The 22,157-nt window shown below is 49.0% G+C and overlaps 1 protein-coding gene across 1 annotated transcript in view; it reads left to right on the top strand.

The window, feature by feature from the left end:
* Positions 1-22,157, top strand: part of Gpld1 (glycosylphosphatidylinositol specific phospholipase D1) — a 47,051-nt gene that overhangs the window by 21,941 nt on the left and 2,953 nt on the right. The window contains exons 9-25 of the mRNA XM_027948176.3: positions 1,252-1,359; positions 1,747-1,774; positions 1,859-1,998; positions 5,205-5,270; positions 6,459-6,579; positions 8,431-8,570; positions 9,918-10,104; positions 12,792-12,902; positions 13,989-14,063; positions 14,161-14,317; positions 14,834-14,975; positions 15,654-15,756; positions 15,835-15,928; positions 18,348-18,524; positions 18,882-19,042; positions 20,589-20,615; positions 20,733-20,783. Coding sequence (XP_027803977.2) covers positions 1,252-1,359; positions 1,747-1,774; positions 1,859-1,998; positions 5,205-5,270; positions 6,459-6,579; positions 8,431-8,570; positions 9,918-10,104; positions 12,792-12,902; positions 13,989-14,063; positions 14,161-14,317; positions 14,834-14,975; positions 15,654-15,756; positions 15,835-15,928; positions 18,348-18,524; positions 18,882-19,042; positions 20,589-20,615; positions 20,733-20,783 — 1,888 coding nt within the window. The remainder of the gene's footprint in view (positions 1-1,251; positions 1,360-1,746; positions 1,775-1,858; positions 1,999-5,204; positions 5,271-6,458; positions 6,580-8,430; positions 8,571-9,917; positions 10,105-12,791; positions 12,903-13,988; positions 14,064-14,160; positions 14,318-14,833; positions 14,976-15,653; positions 15,757-15,834; positions 15,929-18,347; positions 18,525-18,881; positions 19,043-20,588; positions 20,616-20,732; positions 20,784-22,157) is intronic.

The raw sequence follows: 22,157 nt of genomic DNA, 5'->3' as shown, positions 1-22,157 counted from the left end.
GGTGCTTGAATTACTTGGGGCATGTCTTGGGCTCGTGTTTCCCTCTAGAGAGGGTTTTCCTTGGCCTCTGTAGGCCACCTGAGGACCCCTTAAATTACCTTTAGCCCCGGAAGTCTTCCCACTGGGCAGTAACGTGGTTGTGGGGCAAAACCTTTGTGGACAGAGTGACGTGTGGCTCCCCAGTACAGAGGGTGTTTTTCCCCCCTCTCCATACCAGGGTGGAGATGGTAGATTCTCGGCTCTGCTGGGTGGTGCTGGATTCTTTCTGTCTCTCACTCATGGCGGACACCTGGCCTTCTGTTTTCTAGACAGGGTGCAGACCTCCTCTGTGGCTCACTTCAGGTGGCTCCTCTGCTCCATCTCCTGCCTCCCACTTGCCATCACAACTGCCAGTCCCTTGGCGGGTGTCCCCAGAGTAGCAGCTGAGGTCCTGCGTGCTTACCTCCCAAAGCTTTCAGTTTCTATTTGTTTTTGGTCTTTGGAAAATTTTTGCTTTCTTGCTAGTTTAGTGATTCATTTAAATAAATATTTTTGTTGATTTTTCCCCCTTCCGGCCTTTCAAGCTATTTTCATTGGGAAGACCATTCCAGAACTCTTATAAAATAAAAATTAGACTCCCCAATCCCTTCTTTCTTGCAAATATAATTAAGACGTATTCTATTGGTTGTGATTTTTGCCTTGTTACAGAGAGTCTATGGATTTTGAATTTATGATAAAAGATTGTTCAAATCTAATTTTAAAATATTGATCTTTTCCAACTAAAATAACTAGTGTCTATAAACCCAAAGCTGAACTTAGAGTATGCAGCACCAAATAAGGGAGACACTCTGAAGCATGTTTTAGTAAGGAGCTATATTTGATTTTTTTAAAAAAATGATTCTTGAGAATAATTTAACTCAAAAAAATGAGGCTACTTTAAAATTGCTTCTTGAAATCTAAATTCACAAAATTATACCCCCTTTGAGTTATTTGTAGTTAGTTTTCAATCTTTATACCTTCATAAATATTTGATTAAGGTGCTGTTTGCTCTGCATCACTGAACAAATTTTTAACTTCTCTGTTGCCTCAGCTACCTCTTATATAAAATGGGGACATGTTAGTACCCACCAAGGTCACTGGTAGGATTCAGTAACCAGTGCACGTGAAAACCCTTGCATGGTATCTGGCCAGAATAACCATAGAATAGCTGTTATTGTTGTCTTCAGCTTCAGAATCAAAACGTCTCTTATTTTATTCTAATGCATTTCTCAGGTATGTGCCCATCAAAGATCTACTGGGAATTTATGAGAAACTTTATGGCCGAGAAGTCATTACCAAAAATGTCATCATTGATTGTACGTACCTTCAGTTCTTAGAAATGTGAGTATAACCCAGAGGAAGGGTCTTTTTTTTCAAAATTTTGGGCACTGGAGACTGAACCAAGGGCTACTTCACCACTGAGCCTCATCCCCAGCCCTTTTTTATTTAATTTTTGAGACGGGGTCTTGCTAAGTTGCTGGGGTGGCCTCGAACTTGCAATCCTCCTGCCTCAGCCTCCCTAATCCTGCTGGGATTACAGGCGTGCGCATGGCTTTCCTTGTGACTTTCTTGTGTGTGAGCTCCTGAGAATGGGTTTTGATTATATGGATCTGGCTTATTCAGAGCAAATGCATCATAGTGGGTCTCTGTGGATGGCCTTTCTCTTCAGCGCTTGCTTCATTTCTTATAGAAAATGTGATTTACGATCAGTCCTTGTTTCTGTTGCAGGTATGGAGAGGTGTTAGCCGTTTCCAAGGTAAAGACTCATTCCTCCGCGACTCAAGGCTTTGTGCAGGTGCAGGCTCAGCACCTCATTTATTTTTCTTTTTCTCTGCTGCAGCTTTATTCTACGTACTCTACAAAGTCCCCGTTTCTGGTGGAACAGTTCCAGGAGTATTTCCTTGGAGGACTGGATGACATGGTGTTCTGGTCCACCAATATCTACCGGCTCACGAGCTTCATGCTGGAGAACGGGACCAGGTGAGCAGCCGTATCTGTTTCCTAACCTGTCGCTACCTGCCCTGCTACCCTGTTCCCCGCCTAGCTCTCGGGCTTTTCATCTGATCAAACAAACTCGGAGCAATCTCGGGAAGTGCTGCCTTAACTTGCTCAAGGAGGAGAAGCAAGGAAATCCGGCACCTCAGGACCCTCCTGGTTCCCATCCACTGGGCTTGGCTGATGCTCCTCAGGTTTTAGGAACAGAGAGATGGGTATTGCAAAGTGTGTGGGAGGGGGTACTTATGAAGGCAGGAAGGATCGCTCCCCCAACCCCCAGGTGGCACCCCAACTGTTTTGGGGGGATCCATGCTGGGGCCAGCCCTCCGCAGGCTCTAGAGGGCTCTACTGTGTGTGCCACAGTCCACTCGACGACCTCTCAGGGTTGAGGGTTGCAGAGGGTTCCTCACCTAAAAGAGGAGAAGCCACCAGACCCCTGGCCACACCTCCTATATAGCACTCTGTGGAAACCTGACACCCGCCCAGATGGGACAGCTGCTGCACCCGAGTCCTCTTCCTCCTCTCCTGGCCATGCTCAGGACGAGAGTTGACCAGACTCGGACCAAATGCAGGTCAGAGCAGCTGGGACGCTTGCTCCAGGCTGCAGCCAGGCTCTGCTGTGACCACACCATGGGTGGCACTGCCCTGGCCCCCTGGGGCCCAGTGGAGCAGCCGGGTTAGACTGGAAGCCCTGGAGGCAGCCTGTGCTGCAGGCACAGGGCCCAGCAGGGAGCCCTGGAGATGCCAACAGCAGAGGACCAGGGATCCTCTGGGCAGCAGCTGTGCCCTGGAGGCTGTTCCTGACAGCTCTGTAGGAGGCCTGAGTGCCCAGGCCACCAGAGTGGCCTCTAGAGGCACTGCTCCAGAACAGCAGACACTGGAGGGTGTGCTAGGACCTCGAACTCCTGCGGGTATTCATGTGGTGATAGTCCTGGTTATAAGTTGTGCTGTTTGAAACGCCCTCTGATGCTAAGTTCAGCCTTCAGCTTGTACATAGTAAACCTGTGTTTAAGAGTCAGTGAGTAACCACTTGGCTGGGGTGATCTGATACAAATACCATTTTAATAGTGAAATGAACCTCAAGTTAAATTCCCAAGGCCTCACTCCGTGGCTGTGGGTTTTTAGGTGCATTTTTGGAAAAAGGGTGGGCTTTGGCATTTGAGAGAGCTGCCACTCATACCAAGTTATCTGGAGCAAGTTGCTAACCTCCCTAAGCCTCAGTGTAAATCAGGGACAGGAATTGTTCTGCCTTCTCGTAGGGTGTGGAGACTAAATGAGTACAACTGCGTCAAGGGTTTCGTGTGTAGAAAGCACTTAATGGATGTCGGCTACTGTGATTATAGTTAGAAGGGAGTCAGGTTTATATTGGAAGGATTCATAATACCTGGTCACATTAGACTGACCTGCATTTCCCCATTTTATATCACCCATGTGAAACAATCAAGCTGGAAAACTTTTTTTTTTTTTTTGTGGCGGGGTACCAGGGATTAAACCCAGAGGCACTTAAACACTGAGCCACACCCCCAGTCCTTTTTCTTATTTTTTAGAGACAGGGTCGTCCTAAGTTGCTGATTCTGGCCTTGAATTTGTAATCCTCCTGCCTCAGCCTCCTGAGCCACTGGGATCCCAGGCGTTTGCCACCATGCCCAGCAGGAAAACATTTTTTGATATTTATTTTGGGTTTGGTTTTACACAGGTAAGGAAAGATATGTTGCTAGACCTTAACTTTTTGGAAATTTTTTTTTAAATATCTTTATTTTATTTTTATGTGGTGCTGAGAATTGAACCCAGTGCCTCATGCATGCTAGGCAAGCACGCTACCACTTGAGCCACATCCCCAGCCCCGAAATTTTTGGTTTTATTAGTTGTAGATGAATACAATACCTTTATTTATTTTTATGTGGTGCTGAGAATACTCACAAGTGCTAGGCGAGTATTCTACCACTGAGCCACAACCCCAACCCCTAGACCTTAATTTTTAACTAGGAAGAGATAATGGAGAGGAACAGATTTTTTTTTATTATTGGTTGTTCAAAACATTACAAAGCTCTTGACATATCATATTTCATACATTAGATTCAAGTGGGTTATGAACTCCCATTTTTACCCCAAATACAGATTGCAGAATCACATCGGTTACACATCCACATTTTTACATAATGAGAGGAACAGATTTCTTGTCACTTGACCCAAGATGAAAAATCCCACAAATTGATTGCTTCTTATATATACACAAGAAAAATTTGTCAGGATTTATGGAAATTTAGGGGAAATTTGGAGAAGGCTTGAAAGGCAGTACAAATAAATTCATGACCAAAACCAAACATCTTGCAGTTTACTAATATGTTATTTTCTAAAACTCACATGTTATTTGAAACTCAGTAAATTTTCCTAAGGAAACAGTGAAATAGCGATACTTGTGTCTCCAGCCGGAAGTCCCCTTACCTCAAAATGCACTTGTCAGTTTATGCCAACGTCCCCAGCTGCTGTCTGGGTCCTAGTGCCGGGGGCAGAGGACAGAGAACCACCCCCTCAGCTCCATGCTGGCTCCATGTGCCCAGGGGAGGCGTGACCTCCTCCCCTCCCCTCCTCTTTGGCTTCCTCTCCTAGTTTCCCCCCTGACCTCTGCGACTCTCGCACTGCCCGGCCTCCCTTGGTGACCTCCACACACATCTCCTGCAGAAGAGTCTTCCCTGTGAACATTCTTCGGAGGTCGAGGCCCTCGCTGCCTCTGTGGGGGGTTGGGACCCTCCGAGAGGTCGTCTCTGATGTGCTCAGGGGTCTTTCCACTTGTAAAAGGGAGACTTCATTTCCTTAATTCCTAATTATTGAATTTGTAGACTTGTTTTAAAAGAAGGAAACTGTGCATTCCAAGTTCATTTGGGTATCAATGGACATAGCTGGGCAGGCATTTCACGTTAGCATGAGCAGAGATGGGAGGATGGCCAGGGGAGGGCGTGAGTATGAGCTGGTGGGCCGCATGACCACGTCGCTCCCCAGTCACCTTAGCCACGCTGTCCAGAAAGACCTGAGCTCTTACTTGGTCCTGTGTGGTATGGTCATGGACCCTTGGATGTGGGCAGTTAGCACACGGGCACTCCCTTTCAAAGGTGGTTTCAAGTTCGCCACTGGTTCTCAGAATTCATGCTTAAAAAGAAGGTGGAGAAATGCTAACTCGTCTGTCTCCCCAGTGCCTGTGACCTGCCGGAGAACCCTCTGTTCATCGCATGTGGTGGCCAGCGAAACCACAGCCATGCGTAAGTGAATTCCCAAATCACTCTTGGAGAAGGACCTCTCACCCAGAGGGGTGCCCACAGAGGCTGGGAGCAGGAGGTCTGTAGACAGGCAGATGCAGGCTCCCCCTCCAGCTCTGCAGTTTACAGCTCAGTGACGTTGAAACTTGCTGGGTTTCTCTTGAGCTACGGCTTCCTCCTATGGCAGAATGGAAAAAACATCCACACTCCTGGAATGATGGTGTGGGTCCGGGCACTGGTGGACGTGGATTTTTTTCTTTTTGAGACGGAGCCTTGCTTCACTGCTAAGCTGGCCTTGAGTTGCTCACTGACTGGGAGTGGCGCTGTCAGGACTATCGTGATTATCATGACTTATAAACCCTGCCCAGATTCCATCCTGAAGAAGTGTTTGTCAGTGAGGGGGGGGCGTGGAGAAGCCTCTGGTAATTTCTGGGGAAGAGGCTAGAGGGCTGTGGTGTGGTGTAAGAGGGGTTGTCTCCAGCTGGAGCTGGTCCTGACCCCCCTGCATTCCTTCAGTAGAAATCGGTTTACTACTAGTAAAACGGAACAAAATACCCGGGTTCTTCATTAGTGCCCTGGAGCTCTGGGGCACACAGAGGGCACCGGGAGGGGGCATGCTCCCGGCGGGTGGCACTGACCAGGTAACTGTAAGTGTCGAGCGATGGGGAGGAAAGGCCAGAGCGCTCTGGGAAAGTACCACAGTGTCCCACCCAGGCCCGGGAACTTTCCTAGAGGACATGATGTAGCAGAGGCATTTTAGGGTAAGTAAGAGTAAGATACTCAGGGCATCGCGATGAAAGACACGAAGAAGAGCGATCTTAGCCCTGCAGAAGAGTTAGACGTGCAGAAAGGTTCGATTTATTAAAGTAGGTATTTAGATTTTTTCCTTTTTGAGACGGAGTCTTGCTTCACTGCTAGGCTGGCCTTGGACTCGCGTTGTCTGGCCTCAACACCCTCAGAAATATCAGGGTTGTTTTTTGTTTTTTAGGACAGGTTTTTAAGCCTCAGAAATTTGTTTATTAAAAGATTTTGTGCAATGAAGATTTTTCTAGAAATTTTTGTGTCATTTCTTCAACCCTCAGATGTTAAGACGTGTGATGAACCTGTGACTTACTTGACCGTTTGCTTCAGTTCAGTCGTTCAGGGTCAGTTGTTTTCTGCCTTAACCATCTTATTCCTGTCTTTCAACAGTGCAAAAGTGCAGAAAATTGATTTTCATAGGAATGTGACGGCACCCATAACTAAAGATCTTGGAAGAAACATAAACTACACTGAAAGAGGCGTGTTCTTCAGTGTGGACACCTGGACCCCGGTGAGGACCTTCTGCCCTTGATGGACAAGGGGAGCATGCTGCTTCTCACGACAGGTGTTTCGTAGCATCATCCCTGGGCAGTGACCATCATGGCAGGGTCCTTGGGTTCCTGCAGGGCCAGAAAATGGCTGGGGCCTCTGAGTGTGGTTTGTTGCAGAGACGTCCTGAGACACAAGTCTAGATGGGCCTCTCTGGCCTTGGTCGACTTGGTGGAGGCTTGGGGGCTGTGGGCACCTGGACTAGCCCTGCTTTGGCCCTAGGTCAAGGCGTCCACCCATGGAAAGCTCCTGCACAGCCCTGTGCTCTGGGACCCATGCTCTGAAGTTTGTCCACCAAGTGGTCTCACAAGTGACACGCTACCATGGGGACATAAAATGAGAGAGAAATGGATTTTGGCTCTAGAAAATTTCAGTCTGGTATGAGTGACAAATGCATCATGTGGTAGGATAACCGATGTCAGGGAGAGGGACAGTTAGCGAGACAGTTTGTACCCAGAAGGCTCTGTGGAGGAGGGGCACGGGCTGGGGTCTCGAATGGCGGGTAGTGTTTATCAGTGAGATGCACTTTTCTGGAAGTGGCTTGGGAAGTCTCAGGATGTTTGAAACCCAAGACGGGGAGGCAGGTGGGTTTGTGGAGTGTGGGTGGCTGCTGCATATCAGAAGGTGTCCACAGCAGCATGGATGGTGTAAAGGGAAGTGGCAGGGACCTGGGCACTTGGCTGCGTGGAGACGTGACCTGTCGGTCACGCAGAGGGCCATCCCTGGTTCAGTGCTGCTGTTCACTGCCTTAAAATTCCTAATTTTGAATAAAGGGCTCTGCATTTCCCTTTTACCCTGGGCTCCATAAACTCCGTAACTGGCCCTGGACCCGGGAACCTGGCGCAGCACGTATCATTTTGCCTTGTGTTTATATTTTTGTCTTGTTGGCAAAAAAAAAAAAAAAAAAAAAAAAACAAAGGAAAGAAAGAAAGAAATGAGTTGCGTGAGGGGAACTCTGTAGTCCCAGTGCCTGGCGTGATGCCTGGGCGGGGCAGGGGCTGAGGAGGTGCTTCCTCAGTGGACGAGCACGTGGAGCTGGGCGAGGAGTCCCCCACGGCAGGATCCGACTGGGAAAGAGACCTGGCACCCGCCTGCAGGCTGCTCGGGCCTGTGCTCCCCAGGGCCTGGGCTGCCGGCTGCCTCGTGACTGGCAGTTCTGCTCTGGGAAGGTTGTCTGCCTCATGTCACCCTCGGGTGGGTCTCGTCATGTCCACTTAACTTGGCTGGATCTAGTACCCGACCAGCTTGCTCAGGGCCACCTCAGTTGGCACCTGTGTCTCTGTAGTAGCCAGGGGAAGCACAACTTGGCGTCCCAAGTCGAGGGCTGGCTGTCCCCTGGATTCTCTAGCACCCGGCACTCTGCTCATGGCCTGTCATGCCTGCCGGCGTCTGGACACTCCAAAGGCAAATGCGGGTGAGCTTAGGAGTGCTTGAGAGGGTATTTTTGGCAACCTGGTTTTACTCTGGTTCAATTGGGGGAAAAAAAAGTAAGTATACACAAATACGTTATGGTTTAGGTTAAATAGACTTATCTTTTCTAATATTTTAGTCTGTGAAAATTATTTCATTCTGTTAGGTTCTGCAAATTGGCGCGCAGCCTCCTGATGTGGGCAGCTACCTTTCCCACACCGGCCCTGCCCTCTGGCTAGCACTCCGCCATCCTGGGGTGTAACCTGGGAAGGGGCGTCACTCTCCCCGCCGCCTGTCCTCGGTGATCGGCTGTTGATAGGAGTTTGTGCTCTGCTTCCTGCACAAGTCCACAGCTTCTGGTGATGGCGCTGTGTGCCTCCTGTAACGCCTCCTTGTCTTCCAGGATTCCATGTCCTTTATGTACCAGGCCTTGGAAAGGAACCTGCGGACCGTGTTCATGGCCCGCTCTCAGGAGCCCCTGAAGCACATCTCCAGCCCCTTGGCGTCTTACTTCACGTCTGTCCCCTACGCGAGGCTGGGCTGGTACGTCCGAGGCGGAGGAACTTGTGATGTTCCCACCGCCACTGGCTCATTCGCCATGTATCTTAAGTGGCTTCTGTTAGCGCCTTATTTTCCCATCGATTCATCATCAGAAAAACACTGATTTAGTGGTTGAGCTATTATAAGGATGAAGCAATCTCCTTAAAGTTGGTCAGATATGTATAAATATAAGAAACTTTCATTTTGCTAAGCAGTTACAACAAAATGTCCCTCAGAATATTTGCAAAGCTCCAATGAGCTTGGAGATGTGTTGTCTGTGTGTGTATTTTGCAATCTAAAGGCATTAGGAGAATGTATGCAGATAGCTCTAGTCATGATTTGAATATTGTGTCTTCATTGGTAGGAGGCTGGTACACCTTGGTGATTTTAGAGATTGTCAGGGATTCCCCTGCTCTTAATATTCATCCCAAACTCAGCCCAAGGGATGGTTTTCTGGAAGATTTAGTGAAGAATTTTTAAGCCACGTCCCTTAGGTCTGCATGACCTTGTGTTTTCTGGAAACACTTTTCCGGTGGTCCCTTTTTGGGCCACGGATGCTTCCCATCTAGCACAGGAGTCTGGGAGGTGCAGCGTCTCTGCCCTTATGAACAATGGCTTCTCTGCTGGCTCCCTGGAGGCAGCCTGCTGGGCAGGTAGGCTACTGGGGCAGCTCCAGGGCCTCCGTGGTGTCCACCCTGCCAGCAGGCGTCCGGCTCAGAAGCCACTCTGCCCCCTCTCAGTCTGCTAGTCCTTTACCTGGCTGTAAGAACTGGAATGACATTCGGTCTTTCCAGCTACATTGGACTGTTGGTCCACCTCTGTAACTGGCAGGTCACGAATCCCACAGAGAAGCACCCACGCAACACACGGGATACTAGTTTAACTCGTGGACAGTGCCCTGTGCGGCTGTGGTAGAGATGAACAGTTCAGCCAACACGAGCTCCTCTCTGAGTGGATGTCACTGAAGTGAGCTGAGCAGGTCAGCAGCGGCCTGTGTCCTGCCTGGAGGGACCGCAGTGTGGGGACAGGTGTCTCTGTGCATAGGCAGGCCAGGTGGGGCTGGGGATGCCTGGTTCTGCACACAGGCCCGGGTGCTTCCTGAGGCCACTTTTCATCTGCTCGGGTCATATGGGCTGCAGACACCAGAGGCCTCCATTTGGGCATTTGTCTTGCTGTCCCCTTGAGAGTGACTGAATCCCTCTCACTACTCAGGCTCTGAGGGGAATGTCCCCGGCAATCAGGCAGGGTGGGAGACCAGCGAGAGGAAGCTGAACCATCAGGCTCCACAGACAGAAGTGGGGGACAGTTGTACCTGCAGGGTACATAGTGGGTTCCTTCCTCTTCCCTAAGGGCAATGGCCTCTGCGGACCTCAACCAGGATGGGTACAGCGACCTTGTGGTGGGGGTGCCCGGCTACAGCCGCCCCGGCCACTTCCAGATTGGGCGTGTGTATCTCATCTACGGCAACGACCTGGGCCTACCCCCCACTGACCTGGACCTGGACACAGAGGCCAGTGGGAGCCTGGAGGGCTTCCAGGTGAGACTCTGCCTTGTGTTTCCTGTTCAGGTGGTTGGTGAGCCAATGCCTGCTGTGCGTGTGTGGGGGTGGGGGTGTGTGCGGGTGTGTGCGGTATGTGTGGGTGTGTGTGGTGTGTGGTGCGGGACCTCAGGCCTTGCACATGTCGGCCAAGCGTGAGCTAGGGCCCAGACCAACTGCTTGCATTTTGAGGCAGTTTCTTCAGCAGGAATAACCAGTAACAAGAAGAATCACAGTCGTGGACCGTCGGAGGGCTACATTTAGAGCCCGTTTCCTCTTCAGAGCGTGTGCATACCATTCATCTCATTCTGTATTTATTAACATCTTCCCAAAACGTCCATGCTATTTAGAATGGCTTCCGATGACCAGTGGGCTGTGTTTCTTAGTGAGGAACCCCTTGTCTTTTACACACACACACACACACACACACACACACACGTACTGCACTTTCTAAGGATTCTGGATGCACAGAGAAGTCGTGAAGGTGATGGAGTCCCCATATGCCCTCCATCAACCTCCTCTATGTTGACATCCTAATGTGATGATGCACAATTGTCAAGTGAAGGGCTGACGCTGGTAGACCACTGTTAACTATATTCCAGACTTTTTTCAGATTCGCTCCTCTGTTTTAAGCTTTTTCATCACCAGGAAGAGTCCCCAGTGACCACACAGATGCTCCTGGGGAGTCTCGTGTGCTGGGTCCTTTTGTGAGTGCTCAGGTCCTAGAGGGCCTCCCAGGCCCTGGGGGACAGCCTCACAGCAGAGAGGACAGGAGGCAGCACTGCCTGTCAGACAAGGGGGTGTTGGGGACAGGCTTAGTGCTGTGGGTCCACGGGTCAAGCTCTGGGGAAAGAAGCCTGGACTTCCGAGTCAGATCCTTTTCCTTTCATGTTGTGAACAGAAACTAAGATAGCACGCCTGAAACACAGCACGCCTGAAACTTAGCATACCTGAAACATACTTTTTAAAAAAAAAAACTATACTGGGGATTTAACCCAGGAGCACTTTACCACTGGGCCACATCCCCAACCCTTTTTTATTTTTATATTTTGAGACAGGGTCTCATAAGTTGCTGAGGGCCTTGCTGAGTTGCTAAGGAGGCTGGCCTCAAACTTGCGCTCCTCCTGCCTCAGCCTTCCAAGTTGCTGGTATTACAGGTGCGCACCATGTGTCTGGCTGAAATGTATTTTAAAGAAGCAAAAGTTACAATGGCTTCTGATCTAGGTTAGGTAGTGATGGAGGAAGCCTGAGCTGGAAATGTGTCAACAAGTTGACCAGAGTATGAGGTCACACAGTCCCAGAAGCAGTCCCATTTCCGGAGCCTTCTCTCACCACAGAGGTTTCAAAATCAATCAACCCATTCCAATGGCTTCTCACTGCTGCACAAGCCGTGGCCCTGTCCGACTGCTGTGTGAAGTCTATCCCTTGGGGCTCATGTGGATAGGGAGGAAGAGGATGATAAACTCTTTCCTGGGTGGGCCTTTGGTGGTTGGCAGATGGCCAGGTTAGGGCCTGGGGTCGGGTGGGAATCCCGTGTTCCTGCCCTGGGCTGCAGTGAGCCTGTGTCTTCATCTAGAGGGGAGGGTGGAGGTCCACAGATCAAGGACGTGCCTGTCACAACATCCCGAGCTGCTCTGGGGCCCAGCCGAGGCAGGGCTTGTCAGCATGGCTGGCGGTGGGTAAAGGCTCCAGTCCTCGGAGGGCTGTAACCAGGTCTCCACCCTGCCCGGGCCTGCGGGTGTCCCCGAGCAATCTTCTCGCTCATCGAGTTCCTGCTGTTGAAGGGCAGCGTTCACAGGTGCCACTGGGCACGGTGTGGGGATTAGTAAGTCACAGATGTGGACACTGGGGCGTGTGGCCTGGCAGGCCTCGCTGCGTGGGGGGCCATTCATCCTGGCGTTGTGAAAGAACTGCTTTAGGTGTAGGCCGACTCGCCACAGCAGATCAGCCGGGAGTCCCAATGAGGGAAATAACAGAAGGTCCACTGTGCAGGACAGTTGTCCCGAATCCACTGAGGTTTCTGGTTGTAGCCAGAGTGGGGACGACAACGGTCCCACCTTAGTCCACATAAAGTGTTCAGGACAGGGCTCCAGCTCTCTGGCCCACGGAACCTTCTACCGGCATGAAACGTCCTTTGGCTGTGCTGGCCAGCATGGGAACCACTGGGCACGGGACTGTGAGCATTTGAAGTGGGGAACAGAAATTTTAAATCTTATTTGATATTTGTTGATATTTGATATTTATTTGATATTAGTTGCTTTTCATTTAAATACACTAGCCATATTTGGCTAGCAGCTACCACCCTGGATGGCGTGGCTCTAAATCATCCTGAGCATTCAACAAATGTCAGCCACTGTGGCTGGCATTATGTGATGATTACTTTAGATGTTTTCCAAGAGGAGTTTGGTGCTCATGGTCGGGTAGAGCACCCGTAGGGCCATCTTCTACAAGCCTGGAACTCCTAAGGAGGATCCTCTGCTTTCTGGCATTTCATCTTTCCCTCGAGGCTGACAGATATGCCAAGAAGACGTGCTGAGGCCCCAGGCTGCTGTGGTTTTGCACCTTAGACTTTGGGCCATAGGTGGGGTCCCTAGGTCTCTGCCTGCAGGTTCAGGCTCTTGTGGAGGGCATGGCTTGGGGTGGGGGGTGTTCAGCTTAGCCCAGGGGGGTGACCTATGCATCTTCAGCCCTCAGGTCGCTTTGGCTCAGCCGTGGCTGTGTTGGATTTTAACCAGGACGGGGTTCCGGACTTGGCTGTGGGAGCACCTTCTGTGGGCTCTGAGCAGCTCACATACAAAGTAAGGCTGCTGCTGATGGGGATGGAGGGGAGGCCAAACTGGGGAGCCCCTGGAACAAGGCGGATGCCCCCCACTGTGCCAGGCAAGCATTTGTGGGCAGGTGAGCTCTGGCCACATTTGGGTCTGTGACGTGGTCTCGGTTGCCTCATAGCACCTCTTCCTGCCTCTGGCCTTATTCTGACCTCAGGGTTTCCCAGTTCCAGCAGGTAGTGGACACCTGCCCCATGATGCTCTAAGCTGGCGAGGGAGACAGGAATTCCACCCACTAGGAAGCTTCTGCAGCCACGGAAGGAGCGGGGTGCTCCCTGGACCTTCTTTCAGGCTTCTCTCCAAAAGCAGAGGACCTGGGCCCTCTCTTCCCACAGGTTCTCCAGGCCCCCAGCACCTGGGCACCCATGTAACCCCTCTGGCTCTCACGTCAGGCCTTTTCTTTAGAAGTGACTTGTCCCTCTTGCAGGAAGTGTTACTAACCCTGGGTGAGGCCAGCTTCATTGTGCTTGGGAGCGTCGTACTTCTACCCAGGGCTGCTCCTTCCACACTTCACACCCCGCCTGCCTGCCCACCAGCTTCAGGAGAGCACAGAACAGAGCTGGCCTTACCTGCCCTTGTGTACCCAGTCCTCAGCTAAGGTGGAAAGTGACCTCTTGTAGAGTGTGTGGGGCTCGAGAGAGCCATCTGACTCGTCACCAGGAAAGGAGCTCAGATGGCTCTCTGGCCAAGAGTGGAACAGACTGGGTGTTCTGTCACCTTAGAGGTGTGAAGGCCAGCTAAGCACGGAAGGCCCAGGGGACAGAATGAAGCTAGCCTTGGAGGGAGGAGTTGGGGGAGATTCTCTATAGACACATTCAACAATGACATCTGGCAGGTCCTGAGCAAGGCTCTGGGGAGATGAAAGTAGAAATGGCCTTCTGCTTTGGGGGCTCCCATAGTCTGATGGAAGTGACCAATTGCGAGACTTCAGCCCAGTAGCCATGGGCAGGATGGGCTGGTCAGTCCAGGCACCCTAGAGACGGTGGTGGTTTGTTTCCTGGTTGGTCCTCTGTCGGCTGCTCTTGAGGGCTCCTGTGGCTGTCTGTTCTTGCCTAGGGTGCAGTGTACGTCTACTTTGGTTCCAAACAAGGAAGACTGAATTCTCCCCCTAACATCACCATCTCCTGCCAGGTATGTCCACCCCTTGGTCCTGGTAGAGAATCCAGTACGTGCTGCATCCCAGTTGCCCCAGGGTGAGTCCCCAGTGCCTCTCTTGTTCCCCCTGAAGGACACCTACTGCAACCTGGGCTGGACACTCCTCGCTGCAGATGTGAATGGAGACAGTGAGCCCGACCTAGTGATCGGCTCCCCCTTTGCACCGGGTGGAGGAAGGCAGAAGGGAATCGTGGCTGCCTTTTATTCTGGCCCCTGCCAGAGCAACCAAGGTAATGATGATGGAGGGAAGATGGAGTTGATGGAGGGAAGGGGTCCAGCGCCCTAGCTGTGGGTTTCTGGACTCTTTCCTCATTCCATATCATGTCAGCGAGACCAACAGTCTTACACTCTTAGGGATGTTCTGGTAATGGGTGTTGCCTAGTCACTGAGTCTATAAAAGTGACCTAGATACTAGGGAGTCACTAGCTCATTCTCATAGTCTTTCAAGGTGAAATAAAAAAGCTAAGAAGTCTTAGGACCAGGCATCCCAGTGTGTGCTGAATTTCCAGAGAAGGGCATTTCTAACTAGTGTCCGCTACCCCATAGAAATGAATTCCAGGAGAGTATGTATGCAGAAGTGGGAAATCTGCCTCTGGTATTGGGGAGCTGGGACCGGGATGAGGACCTACAAGAGTTCTGGCAAACCTCAGCTGAACAACCTGTTTCTCTTTAGTCTACGAGCAGGATCCTTGCTCTGTTCTAGTGGGCCTCCCAGGCGACATAAAGGGTCTGGTTGTCTTATTCAGAGCAGCTGAACGTGGAGGCGGCCGACTGGATGGTGAGCGGTGAGGAGGACTTTGCGTGGTTTGGATATGCCCTCCACAGCGTCAGGGTGGACAGCAGAACCTTGCTGCTGGTGGGGAGCCCCACGTGGAGGAACGTCAGCAGGTGAGTGCCGCTGCAGGGCAGGGACAGGAGCTTGTTGCTGTGGGGGCCCCTGAGTGTGGTGTGCAGGGAAAGGGGTAGGAAATCTGCCTGTCTATGGAAATGCTCGGCTTTGGAACAAGCCGGCAGGTTCTCCATCTTAGAAAGTGAAGAGAACAGTAAGTGTGTTAGTTTGCCACTGCTATGACAAAGTTCCACAGCAGAGAGGGACTGCCTCAGTTCTGGGGGCTCTAAGTCCAAGATCAAAGTGTTGGCTGGTTTCTTTTGAGGCTTCTTGCCTTGGCTGGCAAAGGGCCATCTTCTCCGTGTGCTCGCCTGGTCTTCGCTCTCTGTCCTCCTCTCTTCCTGTAAGGATTAGGCCCACGGGACAGTCTCGTTGTAGTAACCTATTTAAATACCCATCCCCTAAAAGTCACATTTGGAAGTACTGGAACTTAGGACTTCAGCGTAGGGACATGGGGAACATGACTCAGCCCCTAACAGGGTCCCCTGTGTTTGGGGTCAATTGGGAGAGAAGGGTGTCAGAACTGGAGAGCCTCAAGTTGGGCTTAACTCCGATGGTTCCCGCTCCAGGTCAGAATCCTAGGACAGAGTTCAGGGAGAGGTGTCTCCTTTCCTTGGAGCTGCAGACCTGACAGCCCAGCCCTGAGCGCTGGGCTTCACCACTGTCTTGCTCTCTAGGCTGGACCGTGCGTCCCACAGCCACGACAAGCAGAGCCTTGGCAGGGTGTACGGCTACCTCCCCCCAGATCGCCAGAGCAGGTTTATCATTTCTGGTGACAAGGTATGGCGACCTTCCTTCCCCAGGACAGTGGACACAGCAGTCTTCCCAGATTACATTGCTGACTCCTTGTGCTTTCAGGCAATGGGGAAGCTGGGCACGTCACTGTCAAGTGGCCACGTGATGGTGAACGGGAACCGTACCCAAGTACTGCTGGTGGGAGCCCCGACTCACGGTAGGCCACAGGCCACGGAGCTGTTGGTTTCAGTCTCATGGCTCCCTGACTATGTCACGTCGGGAGAAGGTTGCAAGATCTGGATCCAGGGCAGAAATGGTTTAAAAGGTGTCTTTTTTTCAGCCAGGCGTGGTGCTCATGGGCTTCTCTAGTCCCAGCTCTTGGGAGGCTGAGGCAGCAGCGTTGTTTGAGCCCAGGAATTTGGCAATCTGGGCAACATAGCAAGACGCCATCTCAAAATAAGTCCCACACCTTTGTTTATCAAAGGCAAGCTGTGTGACTTAGGGGAAGTAACTTACCCACTTAACTTCCATATCCTCTGCAAAACAGGGATTATAATATCTAGTTCAGGAGTTTGTTGAAAATGACACGTGAAAGTGACTCAGTTAAAGCCTTGATGCCACTAACCTTGGTGCTAGGATTTTCTAAGTTGGTTCATCAGGAAAGGTCTATTTTGAATGTGTACACACACACGCGCGTGTGCTGAGGATAGAACCCAGGGCCTCACACATGCTAGGCAAGGGCTCTACCACTGATTTATATTCTCAGCCCTAAATACATTAGTGTGATGATCTGATACAAGTTCAAATTGCTCAGTGCACAAAGCAGGGTCACTGGCCTATCACCTTGCATGTTTATCATTTCTTGTGGCGAGAGCGCTCAAAACTCGTTAACTCCAGTCGCCTAGCTGTACAGTGAGAACACTAACACGTACCCTCCTGTACACATGGAACTCTGTACCTGGTGTGTCGGGTTGGAGAACATTCCCACGGGCAGCCACACTCCGGCTGATTCTGGCTCTGAGACAGCCCTGGGGAGGCTTCCCTCAGGAGTGGCTGGATCGGAGTGGCAGATGCCCTTTCTGCTGGGGACTGAAGCATGTCCAAGAACTCAGGGCCACACCTAGAAGGCAAACTAGCCAATCCAGGTGTGCTACCCTATGCAGCAGGGGCAGGGCCAGTGTCCAGCCAGGCGACAGGGCCAAAGACACAGGCCTCGCATCCTGCTTGCTGTGGAAGGACACATGCAGGGCAGTCCACAGAGTATAAGGAATCTCTTAAGTTCCGTCACTCCAGGGACCGCAGGTTCCCTTCAGGGAGCTTGGAACGATGAAGCGGATGCAGATTTCTCCCAACTTTTCTTGAACCTGGAGCTCAATCCCTGAATATCCACTACTGTACTTCCTTAAGTGTTCTCTTAGGTGTGGTGTGAGGTCAGATTGTTTATCCTAAAATGCACCAGTGACTGAGTCTTTTAAAGGACTGCTGCCTGCCTATGTTTTTTTTTTTTTAATAACTTTATTTTTATGTGGTGCTGAGGATCAAACCCAGGGCCTCGCATGTGCTAGGCAAGCACCCTACCGCTGAGCCACAACCCCAGCCCCCTCCTGTGTTCTTTGCTTGTCTCCACTGACTCTGCTTTGGGCCCTCAGTTACTCGTAGCAGACAATCTGCCGTAAACTAGGGGACACGAGGGTTGTGGAGAATCATCAGACCAGTCTCCTTGGTCACACAAGCAGCACCAGGTAGACTGTGCTGAGGCTACGCCCACTCACCGACAGTGCCAGCTCAGCAAGCCTTAGGACACCAACCCCACCAGTGCACAGATGCCACTAGTGCTTGGAGGGGTTCCGAGTCCTAAAAGCAAACTGTTTCAAGTGACTACGTGCGCAGGTACAAACCTAACTGGCTTTGTCTTGAATTTGTCCACAATGTATTCATTCAAAAAATATCTGCTGAGCATAGGGATGTGGAACCAAGCCACATGCTGGGCATAGGGATGGAGACCTAAGACATGGCGTTGCTAGTGGACCTGACAGCTGAGGTAGTAGCTACAGTGGGCAGAAACTGCTGCTGTCCTGCATTGGGCACTGCAGAGCAGGAGCAGCAGCTACCCTAAGCCAGGGAAGGGACACCAGAGCCAAATTCTGGAGGATGAGAGCTGTGGGCAGAAGGCCTGAGCAGGGGTCATGAAAGGTATCTCTTGGCAGACACAGTCCGATCAAAGGCCTGGATTTAAGAACGATGTTGTGGGTGAGGTGGGGGCAGTGGCCTGAACTGGCACTGGAGTCATCTTAGGGAGGCCTTGGGGAAAGTTGGGCTCCATCCACAGTCCACTTGCATTTGAACTTGTAAGGCAGAGTGGCATGAGCAGTCCATGATGTAAAAATAAAAATAGCTCTGCAGAAAACATACGTGGGGGTGGTGAGACTCGGAATCACTGAGCTGCTTCAGTGTTTGAAGTCTTGGTGCCCAAACTATTTGCACCTTCCAAACTGCAGGAGTTGACTGGCCCTGAACCACTGTCCTGTGAGAAAGAGGGCCACAGCACTTTGGGGCATACGTGGGGCAAGAACAGGGTTCTACTGTGTCCACAGCTTGTCCTCGTTTGATGCAGTAGGCACTGTGGCTCATTTCAGATGATGTGTCTAAGATGGCATTCCTGACCATGACCCTGCACCAGGGTGGAGCCACCCGGGTGTATGCGCTGACCCTGGACATGCAGCCTTCTCTGCTCAGCACCTACAGTGGAGACCGTCGCTTCTCTCGCTTTGGTGGAGTTCTGCACTTGAGTGACCTGGATAACGATGGCTTAGGTAAGAAAGGAACAGCGCATTTAGCAAGAATTAAGTCTCTGCCCGATGGACCAGATGGATAACCAGGCTCTGCCCTTGTGACTGACAGCCCAGTGGCCCAAGGGCCTGGACAGATTCAAATCAGATAAGTAATGGTCAGGCACAATGCTGAAGATTGCAACATGAGAACCACCTGTCATTACTGATGGGTGGCAAGAGGAAACAATGGCCTCAAAAGTTACTTTGTCAGGAGGACATCAGGGAAGACTAAGGGTGCATTAATTAATTATCTGTGGGAGGCTGGGTCAGGATCCAGTAGGAGAGGAGGATGAGAGGGAGGATCAAGGACAACCTTCTGCCAGTTCTTACTGTTTACAGATGAAATCATCCTGGCAGCCCCACTGAGGATAACAGATGTAACCTCTGGGCTGCTTGGGGGAGAAGATGGACGGGTCTATATATACAATGGCAAACAGACCACCCTTGGTGACGTAACAGGCAAATGCAAATCATGGATAACTCCTTGCCCAGAAGAAAAGGTAACGTGTTCTGCAAAACTCCACGCCACATTGGGAAAGCGTCACTACTAGCTGGAGCCCTGCTAACTCACGTTGACTGTGAAGCAGGGACAGGGAGGACGAGAGCTGTGGGCAGAAGTCTGGGGTCTGGGCAGTCATTTGTTGAGCTCTGTGTGACCCACAGCCTGCAGGCTGCCTGGCTTTGCTGTCATGTGGGCCTGGTCACTGACTAGGAAGGTGCCCACAGGACCTGCTATCACCTGGGCCCCGTCATTGCCTGCCACTGTGTGGTAAGGGGCCCGCAGCAGAAGGAAGGAGGCAAGTGGTGGCCCCTGGAGTTTTACTGAACCTTCCAGCCTTTTGTTTACTCTTTTGTTCCTTTTCTCAGGTTGGTGTCCTTAAGTTATGTTTCCTGGACCTTAAACATTTGATCTTACTATTTTTTAAATTAACAAATTATTTTTTAACTGAAAAATTAAAGTTTCCTGTGAACATTTTAGAAAACACAAGAAAGTACAAAAAAGAAAATTAAAAATCATCTCTCTGGAATTGCACCCTGTAAAGCTAATGCCTGCTGCCCTTTAGAGCATATCCTTCTAGTATTTTTCTATAAATTTAATTCTATTTATTGTGGCATCAGCACTATATATATAATTTAATCCAAATAAAGCTATGAAGTTGCTATTATGCTGAATTATAAATGAAGAAACTGAAGATCACTGAGCCTTTTCAAGGTCATATTGCAAGATAGTAGAACAGGGACTTTACCACTTTTTAACTAAAACCATGATGATATACATGATTTTGTGCACATTGTAATCTGACTTTTTAACTGTTACAATATATGAAATAAGCATTCCTAATCCAAAAATTTAAAATGCTCCAAAATCTGAAACTTTGAGTGCTGACTTAAAGTTACAAATGGAAAATTCTACATAAAACTATTTTCATGCACAAAATTAGCTTGATGGTGATTTTATATAATATTCTATGTGTGTAAGGTATATATATAAAATATAAATGAATTTCATGTTTAGATTTGGGTCCCCTTCCCAAGATATGCAGATATTCCAAAATCTGAAAAAATTCAAAATCCAAAATGCTTCTGGTCTCAAGCATTATGGATAAAGGACTTTTTTTTTTTTTTAGTTAAAGGGTCATGTTTATTTTCTTATGTAGTAGCTAGAAAGAAAAAGGTATTTATCTGATATTCTATGCCAGTTTAATTAAAAATATCTTATATTTGCCAGCTGCCTACTATTTATCTATAAACCATAACTTAACCATTATTAAAGTGATGATTATTGGTCACTTCAGTAAATTTTCCCTGTTGTAAGTAATACAATGGCAAATATTCAGAAACATTTTTATACATTTGATTACTTTTTTGGAGCTAATATCCTATAAATGAAGTTTCTATGGTCAAAGGGCATGCACATTCCTAAGGAGTATCTGGAAATGTTGAAATGCAAGCATAAGGTATATTGTAAAATTGTTTTAAAATCCACACAAATAGTAGCAATAGTACTAATAGCTCCTTTCCCCCCTTTTTAAAAAATCCTCCCAGGCCCAATATGTACTGATTTCTCCTGAGGTAAGTACCTCCTGAAGGACCGAAGAAAGAAAACTGCCAGAAAATGCCCTTTCCCCTTACTTCAACTGAGAAATACAGTGCAGTGCTTCAGATGCCCACTGTCAGTATGTCTTACAGGCAAGTTCAAGGTTTGGGAGCTCTCTGATGGCTGTGAGGTCAAAGGAGAAGGTAAGTGTATGGAATGCACTTCTCTGATGCTTATATCTGTTCTAAGGCCAGGATTTGGTGATCTTCAACAACTTTAGATTTTATTTTTATTTGAAAATTAGCACAAAGGTAGCACTCACATAATATCATTATGTTTTTGAATGAAAAGTTCCCCTTCTTACTCCTATTTTATCCCCTATGGCAGAGGCTGTTGGTATACTATAGCCCATGGGCCAAATATTCCACTGCCTGTTCTAGAGTAGCCATTAACTAAAATAGTCATTATATGTTTAAATAGGTGAAAAATAATATTGTGACATGTGAAATTGATATGAAGTTAAAATCCATGGCTATGCTACAGTGGTAACTTCAGAGACTGATGTCTCACAAAGTCTAAATTATTTATTATCTGGCTTGACACAGAAAATTTGCTGACGCTTGTCCTACTGGAAAACCATTGTTCATATTTTATTTTCTTCCAGACTTGCAGCTCTTAAGTGACTCTAGAGACAGACACATGCAGGGCCACTGTTTCATTTTTATGTACTGTTTGATGTCTTCCTAGAGAAGTACCTGAGCTACCTGCTCCTTTCCTGTTCTTAATAGCTACCTAGTATTTTGTTGTCTGAATTTATCATATTTCAGTTCTCCAGTTCAGATTCTCTGATATTTAGGTCATTTCTCTTTTGGTTTCTTGATTCTTGAATCTATATTTTCATATAACTGCAAATATTCTTGTAAGCAACAATCACTAAATGAAAGTGTGTATACTTTTAAAAATAGTAGATGTAGTAGATTCAAGAGTCTTACCTTAATTTATACCTCTAAACCACTAATTGCATGTGTATGATACTGTGTAGAGCTGTGCTAGAGTATTAAATATAAGCAAAGTCTCTGGTTTTGAAAAATAACATATACATGAGAAATTGAATAAAATGCGAACTGGTGTAGGATTAAACACTGCAGAGCAGAGTGACCAGGAAGCATTAACTGGGAAGAAGGTCTGGGAGGCCTCAGACTTTAAGAACTTGGTAGGCTCTGAGCCAGGATCCTGCCCCCAAGGAGCATGGTGAAACCGCCCTCCAGTGGCCAGCACTGCAGGCTGGCTTACTTACAGCCATGCCTCTCAGCAAAGGTTCAGGCTGAGCACTACACAAACATGGATTAAGCTTATGGAAAGATTCTTGAAACAATACTTTATCATAAGCTTGGATTTTATTTAAAATTTAATGCATTTCATTAACACCATTAATAATTAGATATTAATTAATTCATGCATTTGATTAACTGGTAGCAACAAACCAGAATGCGGAGGCCTTAACACTTACCCAGGTGGTGCTGCCTGCATCTGTATTCTGAAACTTCTCAGGAGGTGCCAGAGCAGAACTCGGGGAT

The sequence above is a fragment of the Marmota flaviventris genome, chromosome 6 (genome assembly GCF_047511675.1).
Source record: "Marmota flaviventris isolate mMarFla1 chromosome 6, mMarFla1.hap1, whole genome shotgun sequence".
Classification (NCBI taxonomy): Eukaryota; Metazoa; Chordata; class Mammalia; order Rodentia; family Sciuridae; genus Marmota; species Marmota flaviventris.
This window is presented reverse-complemented; position numbering and strand designations above follow the sequence as displayed.